Source organism: Myotis davidii, unplaced genomic scaffold (genome assembly GCF_000327345.1).
Source record: "Myotis davidii unplaced genomic scaffold, ASM32734v1 scaffold392, whole genome shotgun sequence".
NCBI classification, from domain to species: Eukaryota; Metazoa; Chordata; class Mammalia; order Chiroptera; family Vespertilionidae; genus Myotis; species Myotis davidii.
Window position 1 is genome coordinate 2,219,508 of NW_006284244.1, and position 8,846 is coordinate 2,228,353.

The 8,846-nt window shown below is 36.9% G+C and overlaps 1 protein-coding gene across 1 annotated transcript in view; it reads right to left on the bottom strand.

Annotated features, from left to right (window-relative positions):
• Positions 1 to 221: 221 nt before the first annotated feature.
• The window catches only part of ASIC5 (acid sensing ion channel subunit family member 5), a 28,299-nt gene continuing 19,674 nt past the window's right edge, over positions 222 to 8,846 (bottom strand). The window contains exons 8-10 of the mRNA XM_006754275.1: positions 8,182 to 8,350; positions 2,195 to 2,286; positions 222 to 545 (exon numbers count right to left, since the gene is read on the bottom strand). Of these exons, the coding sequence (XP_006754338.1) occupies positions 355 to 545; positions 2,195 to 2,286; positions 8,182 to 8,350 (452 nt within the window). The 3' untranslated portion in view covers positions 222 to 354. The remainder of the gene's footprint in view (positions 546 to 2,194; positions 2,287 to 8,181; positions 8,351 to 8,846) is intronic.

The window sequence follows — 8,846 nt, forward strand, 5'->3', positions numbered from 1 at the left end:
AGTGGCAGGGGGCTTCTTCCTGCTTTCCCTTTCACCTCCCTGCATTGTGCCTACATATGCAAATTAACGCCATTTTGTTGTCAGTTAACTGCCATCTGAGTTGGCAGTTAATTTGCATATAGTCCTGATTAGCCAATGAAAAGGGTATTGTCGTACGCCAATTACCATTTTTCTCTTTTATTATATAGGATATACATACCCACAGAAATAAAATATATGTAAAGAAATAGATATTTACAATGTTTTATTTAGTCCACAAAACTATTACAAATTTACATCACAATGAGTTAGTAATGCATAAAAATCTAAAAATGTTATAGAAGAAAAAACAAAAGTTTTTGTCTTAAGTGAACATCAGCATTCTTCTATGTTATTTTTATTCCCCAGGTGATTCTGAGGTAGATGAGGCCCTGGAGTCATTTCAGGTATCTTCAGCAAAAACAAAAGGCATATCCAGTAGAAATTGGTGAATATATATTCAATAATTTCTATAATTGTAATCATACTGGCTCCACAAAATAGGCCCAGTTGGCCACCAACATCTGCTGTAATTAAACCAATAAATTGAACCAGTTATATTTTATTTTTAATAAAAAGGAAATTAAGCATCACTAGAATTTAAAGTTTTGAGGCTAATAAATTAATCATAATTATTATTGATATCTGAAGATGAGTTAATTGTATTATTTTAAGTTTGGTATAAATAAAGTCATAGCAATTACTAGTATCTTAAAATAATATTCATATAAATCTCTTCAAAAAGGGGAGAGGAAGAGCAAACATAAAACCTTTATCCAAAATATAACTCAAAGACTTTGTAGGATATTAATACAAACATAAAATATTCTTGACAATTACAAATTTATTTCCATGCATTGAATGAAGAGCAGAAATGGGACATTCAGAAGGCATTATTGAGCAATGATGTTTTCCATCTACATAAATTTCTACACAATTTGTGACTTCAGGTATCCAAATTATTTTTTAAGCATTTATAATACTTACACTAAAATATATTAACAGAGCACTACCATTTTCTTAAAAAAATTGTAAATCCATGTTTGTCTTGATTGAATGTGCTTTTTTATTGTGATAAAATCTACATTTTAATAGCATAAATTTTATTATTTTAACCATTTTTAAGTGTACAGTTCTATGGCACTAAGCCACCATCATCACCATCTGTCCCCAGAACTTTTTCATCTGCTCAACTGAAACTCTGTACCCCTTAAACAATAAATACTTCATCCCACTTTTTGTCTCTATGAATTTGACTTCTCTTTCCTTTTCAAATAAATTATGCCCCGGGGCCATTCTTAGGCTCATGCAATGTTGGTAAAGTGTGATAATGAAATAAGTGTAGGCTCACCCAGGAGCTTTAAGGAATTTCCTCCCTACTCAGGGGCACAGCTGCCAGTGACTGACTGCTGTCATTTGACCCGACTCCCATTCCCTCTTTTTTCTCTTGCTGACTTCCCTCTAATATGCAGTAAGATCTAGGAAATCAGCAATTCCTTTTGTTAAGGACTGTATGAAGAAGGAGAGTGAGCGGACAGTGGTTAAATGCTAAATTTTGCCAGCTTGGGATCTTCTTTCCAACTCACTCTGAGTAGAGCTCTATTTGGAGGTGTGAGCTGCCAGACATTCTACCCTGATATTGGATGCTGAGCACTACAATAGTCACTTGCTGAGGAGGGGGTGGGGAAGTCTGAAGGGAAAGAAAGATGCCCTGTGTGACTGAGATAATGAACACCAGCCTTTTCTTTGTGAAAGCCCTGGTGAAGTTTTCAGGAGGTGTGTCCTGGGAGTGGAAAAGTGTAAGGCTTAAATGGTAGATGAATGACAAGCACTACTGATTTTTCTTCCATTGATAAGCTAAGCCTTAAATACAAAAGAAAAATATACTGATAGAAAAATTTTCTTTTAAAACTGAGGAGCAGCCAAAACCGGTTTGGCTCAGTGGATATAGCGTCGGCCTGCGGACTGAATGGTCCCAGGTTCGATTCCGGTCAAGGGCATGTCCCTGGGTTGCGGGCACATCCCCAGTGGGGGATGTGCAGGAGGCGGCTGATCTATGTTTCTCTCTCATCGATGTTTCTGACTCTATCTCTCTCCCTTCCTCTCTGTAAAAAATCAATAAAATATATATAAAAAAAACAAACAAAAAACTGAGGAGCAATTAAATAACACTTACCAAGTAATTCAGATACACTCACTGCTTTTTGCTGCTGAGTTATCTTATAATTTAGGTCACTATAGTTTATTTCAATGTTTACAAGATTCTCCCTGGGGATACAAACAGAGTTAAGTTAGCTCAAGATTGTCAACACTAATGTTAATTCCTATTTGACAAAAGGAATGACCTTTTTGGTTCAGATGCTCTTTAATGTGAAATTAGACACACCATCATTGTGAAACAGGAATTTTAGGGGGATATAGGCAGGCTTAGGGAATTTTTAGAATTGGGGTCCAGGAAAAACACAGGGCTACAGATTGGGAAAAGGTACATCTCCCTAACACAAGGAAGCCAGGTGCAGGGAGCAGCAACAGTTGCATTTACATAAGACAAGGGAGCTGGAAGTAGCCAAAAAGGTTTATATTTACAAAATAAAGAAGGAAGAAAGCCAGAAAGAAAATAACAATGAGGGAGGAGGGCATCACCTGTCCCCTGTGGTGTTTGACCTTTGAGCTCAGGAGTTACTATAGTAACCAGTCTAAGGGAATAGTGACCAATCACAGGGGACATTAAGGCACCAGGATCTGCAGCCTTTATAAGCCATAGGGAAAAGGAACTCAGTGGGACCCTTTTCCCCCTCCCCATCTGGGATTCCATTCTGTGGGACCCTTTCCCCCTCCTCATGCGGGAATCTGTACTTGTTCTTCAATAAATCTCCACCTTTGCTATACCACCCTCTGTCCATGGATTCATTCTTTGACTCCGGCGGACAAAGTATCCGGGTTCCAGTCCATAAAGTCCATTTCAATTGCATTTAATCCTAATCATAAAACCTTCATTTAGAGACCAGTTTTGTCATGCTTAGTACTCAGGGGAAGCATTTTCCCCAGACCCAATAGTTTTTTTATGCTTCATTCCCGAGAAACTGGAACAATTAATTAAATGTAAACATCTGCCAAGTACATTCAAGTATTTTCCAACATTTAAGTGTGTCTAATTTTAATTTAAATTTTTGTTCTGTTCTATGTTACTTGTGTGATCCTAGAGAAATTGCATGGTTTTCCTGAGTCTTGGTTTCCTCATCTGTGGCCAAGATTTTAGGGTCAGAATTTTGGCGATGAGAAATTAAATAATATAGTAAAGAAATGAAATATATTGGATATATAGTAAACAGTAGTCATTTATTTTATATCACTAATATGTTAAAATCTGCAGAGACTGTGGATTTTTTTTTCAGTGTCATAAATGGATACTAAATTGAAATAAGTCAGTTTTGAGAAAGACAAATACCCATATGATCTCACTCATATGTGGAATCTAAAGAACAATATAAATGAACAAACAAAGCAAGAACAGACTCATAGATACAGAGAACAGACTGATAGCTGCCAGAGGGTAGAGGGTTTGGGGGACCAAATGAAAAAGGTGAAAAAATTAAGAAGTACAAATTGGTAGTTACAAAATAGTCACTGGGATATAAAGTACAGCATAGGGAATATAGCAATAATATTCTAATGATGATGTATGGTGCCAGGTAGGTACTGGGAATATCAGGGGAAACATTTTGCAAGTATATGATTGTCTAACCACTGTGCTATACACCTGAAACTAATACAACATAACATTGAATGTAAACTGTAATTTAAAAATAAATAAATAAAATTTTATATGTGACCAAATTATCTAAACACTATTTTAAAATATCATTTTATGTAGTCTTATATACTCTCACACTCTCAATCTCCAGACAAGACTTCTATCTTGAACTTCAATATGTCCAGCTACCTCTTAGAATTTCTATGTGGATGTTCAATTGGTGTTTTATGTTCAATGTATTCCAAGTCAAACCCTTGATTTTCCACCATTTATAATTTATCTAGAGGACCAGTGCACAAAATTCGTGCATGGGAAGGGTGTCCCTCAGCCCAGCCCGCACCCTCTCCAATCTGGGACCCTTAGGGGTTGTCTGACTGCGGTTTAGGCCCAATCCCACAGGGGTTGGGCCTAAACCGGCAGTTGGACATCCCTCTCGCAATCCAGGACTGCTGGCTCCTAACTGCTTGCCTGCCTGATTGCCCCCTAATCGCTCCCCTGCTGGCCTGATTGACATCTAACTGCTCCCCTGCTGGCCCAATTGTCCTCAAATGCCCTCCCCTGCAGGCCTGGTTGTCCACAACTTCCCTCCCCTGCCAGCCTGGTCACCCCCAACTGCCCCTGTCCTGCTGACCTGATTCCCTCCAACTGCCCTCCCCTGCTGGCCATCTTGTGGTGACCATCTTGTGGTGGCCATCTTGTGATGGCCATCTTGTGATGATGTCATGTGCAAGGGCTACCTAGGCTTTTATTAGTATAGATAACACTGCAAACCAATCCAACAGTAAATTTATTTTACCTTTTACATATATTCAGAATCCAAACACCTCTTACTCTGCTTCCTGCCATACCAACCTCCATTCTATTCTACCCATACACAGGCATGCTGTTGACTTAGAACTTTTTCCTCTGCATTTGGTATTCCCTCCTTTCAGAATGTTCTTCATTCATAGAATGTCAAAATTAGCTCACCCTGGCCAGTGTGGCTCAGTTGGTTAGGCATTACTAGAGCTCTGAAAGGTCAAAGGTTCAATTTCTGGTCAGGGCACATGCCCAGATTGAGGGCTTGATCCCCAATAGGGGGCATGTAGGAGGCAGCCAATCAGTGTTGTGTTCTCACATCAATGTTTCTGTCTATCTCTAAAAAAAAAACAACCTTAAAAAAAAAAAAAAGACTAGCTTTTGTATCTCCTTGAGGTCAGCAGTTTTCAAAGTCTGCTCACAGACCTGTAAGGGTCCCCAATATCTTTTTTGGGGCTTCATGAGGCCAAAATTATTTTCATACTATATTAACATATTATTTGACATTTTCACTCTATTATTTCAAGAGAACTACAGTAGCCAGTTTATACATGAAAATCATTTTTATTTAAAAACTTACTGACACACTATGACTATTTAGACTATGATATTTCATAGGATTTTCACAAAAATGAAAATTTTGAAAAAATTATGTCTGCTATGATGAGCTTTTAAACTCTCCAATTTTTAAAGATTTTTCTGATGAAATAAGTAATAACATTAAAATGAAATGCATATTATATAATCAAATAAATCAATATTTGGAATATCTGCATAACCCAGAGAATTTTCCTAATGACCAATAAGTGATGTTCAAAATCATACATGGGTTAAAAATATCAGCTCAAAGATGTAAGGTATACGATCGATAGATAGTAATATCATTGAGTATGAAAAATTCATTGATATGTTTTGATATTGCACTGCTGATAGCTTTCAAATGTCACCATTCCCATTCCCTCTTCTTGTCCCATGAGAGCTAAGCTAATTATCTGTAGAAAGCCCATGCACTCCTTCCATTGGCACCTGGGAAGGTTAAACCACATAAGCCCTGGCCCACTTTTGGAATCTCATCCAAGTCCTATCTCCTAACCACAATGAAAGGCAAAGTCAGTCTTTTTATAAGTGCAAAGGGACTTGAGACCAAGAAAGTTTGAGAAGCACCGCTTTGCTCAACTGTTACTTTCCCAGGAGGATCTTATTTGATCACAATCCTCAACCCTAAGAACAATGTTTCCTGACTCTGGCTTTCCAAGCCCCACTTGCTGCTTCCTTTTCCTCCACAGCACAGCATCATCTGAGATGACTATTTGTATTTATTGTCCATCTCCACCTCAACGGAAGTAAATGCAACAAGGCGGGGATTTTGTCTTTTGTGCATAGGGTATCCCTAATATCTAGAACACCCCTAACTCCTGACACTTTACAGGTGTTCATTAAATGGACAAATAAGGAGACAAATTAAAAAAGAAACCAAATGAATGGATAAATATTAACCTGTCTGTCTTATAAGATAAGGTGGAAACCAACCACCTGGTGATTATCAGTTGGCAATAGTAATTGTCATTAAGAATGGATTCTATTAGTGTGTTTCCTAGTATTATAAGGTGTTTTTTAATATATCTAAAAAAGATAGCTATAAATCACTCTCCTATTGTTTACAGTTTCAGAAATCAATGTTCACAAATATGCTTAATTCAAAATATATCACTAATGTTTACTTAATGTCCATTGGTTTAGCCCTGGGTAACTGGACAATGCACTATGTTTACATCAATAATCACAGATAATGTAATATTTACAAATAATAAAATAATTTTCAAATTGAAGGAAATAGTAAAGTTGTCTTGGAAGTCTAGAAATTTTAGTAATATTGCAATCATTTTGTCCTCCATTGAGCTCCTAATTTGCATGTGCACGGATAATAATGTTTATTTTCCCAAGCACAACACTTGTAACCATTTCCGAACATTGTTCATTCTGTGCTTTGGGAGAAGATAAATTCATTCCCTTGAAAAATATTGTGATATTTACTCAACTTCACTCAGGTAGGTGAGTTGTCCAGTAATTTGATTTTCATTGAACTTATGTCACATGATGATCATATCTTTGATTGGGATTTCAGTCTAGGAACATTTGTTTATGTCAATAGATGCATGATTAAAAAATAAAATCTAGATTTTAATAAAGATGAGGATATCAAAGAAAATTTAAGGATTTCTATTTATAAAGCACTAAAGAAATGCTTCCAGGTATTTAAGTATGAGTACTGTAATAAGGGGAATAAAATGGTTTTGAACAAGGCAAACTATTTTATACAATATTTCCTTAAAAATTTGTTAAATTAAAACAGAAAAATTTATAAAGTTCCCTTGTTTCACTAAGAGAATTGGCCTAAATTCAGCCATAATAGACCCTTATGTTCACTTCCACACTTCAGTCAGGATAAGCTTTTATTATCTTCTCAATAGGGTTCATCAGCTGCCACAGGAGGCCCTGGATTGGTCCAAGGGGGATTGGCTTTTGCCCCAAGAAGAAGCTTTCACAGGGTTCATGATTAAGTCAGGGCTTGCTATTTTTCTTCTTCCCCTTCCCCTTCCCCTTCTCCTTCCCCTTCCCCTTCCCCTTCCCCTTCTTCTCCTTCTTCTCCTTCTTCCTCTTCTTCTTCTTCTTCTTCTTCTTCTTGTAATTTTGCTGCTAAGGTTTCACATCTGCTCTCCTAACAAACTGCATTTCTGTTTTCTGACGTATTACTCTTTGATTTCTGGTACCTACTGGGGCTGTACCTACAACCAAGGTACATGCCCTTGACCCGAATCGAACCTGGGACCCTTGAGTCCGCAGGCCGACACTCTATCCACTGAGCCAAACTGGCTAGGGCAAATAGTTAATATGTTTTTATTATAAAAATGTAAATATAAGTACCAATGAACTATATTGCCATTTCAGGTCATCTGTTTATAAATATAAACAAAAACAAAGACAAATGTTAAGGTTGCTTCCTGATTTTAAAAAGGAGAGTTCTTTATAAACTTTGACTTGTAAATTCTAAGTGACAACATGGGGTAGTGGAAATAGAACTAATTTAATCCTCAGTTAAATAAAATTGGAATTCTATATCTCTGTGGAAAAATATATAGAGACCAAAACCATAGGTCTTGGACATACTTTCTTCCTGTACCACTGAAATAAATTTCTTTCAGAGGACAGTTACCTGAAATACAGTGCTTCAGTTTCCTCATCGATAAGAATAATGATTTGCGCTCAATATACTTAATATAGTTATTAGAATATTCAAACTATATAATACACAGGTAAGGGGTTTCCATATCTTGAAGTATTAACTAATATGATTAACAGATGTGAAAGCATTATTATTTTTCCAAGTTGGCCCAATAATGTTAAGGTCATGAGCAAATTAGTCAAGCAGGCCTCATTTTACTTTTCATACAATTAAATGAAGGAATTGAAATTCTAGTATCTCATTGTTAATTCAGTGATGGAAGCCATTGCCTCTGATTGATCAGAATTTCACTTCCAGAGTCTTTGAAAGTTATGAGAAAAGACAATATTCATGTGAATAACAAATCTTTACAAGACTAAAAGATTACCTGATATATTTTTGGCTTTGGTTCAGCTTCTTGGAAAGATGTTTCAAAGCTTTTCGACTTGGAAAAGTGGAATAAGAAATAGTAGCAGGATATTCTGTTTCTTCACAAGGAACAGGGCAGCTAGAATTATGTGTCCCCATTGTACATAATCCCTTCACTTCGATGTGGTCTGAAATGAAAATCAAGACAAGACATTCAGAAAAGAGGACTATTTCACAGTGGAAAGGACAGAGCTTTAAAAATTTTTTTTTATCATTTTACTGTTAATGCTTAAAAAAATGGTTTATAAGTCCTATCACTACTTTCTCTTTTGTTGTTAATCCTTACCTGAAGATATTTGTCCATTGATTTTTAGAGAGAGTGGGAGGGGGAGCGACAAAGAGAGAGAAACACTGATGTGAGAAAGACACATCAATTGGTTGCCCTCTGCACCCCCGACCAGGACTGCCGGAAGCCAGTCCATCCTTGCTGCTTGACACAGTCGCTTCAGGAAAGAAACATCTGCACAGCATATGTTTCAAGGGACCTGGCGTATATGGCATACTGTTCTTAATATGTTTGCTCCCCTTAGCGCTGTGTGTTTTAACCAAGGTCACCTCTCCAAGAAAGGTTGTTTCCCCAGGTAGGGATTTTTCCCTGAAGTCAGGGAGGGGATGAAACTAAGT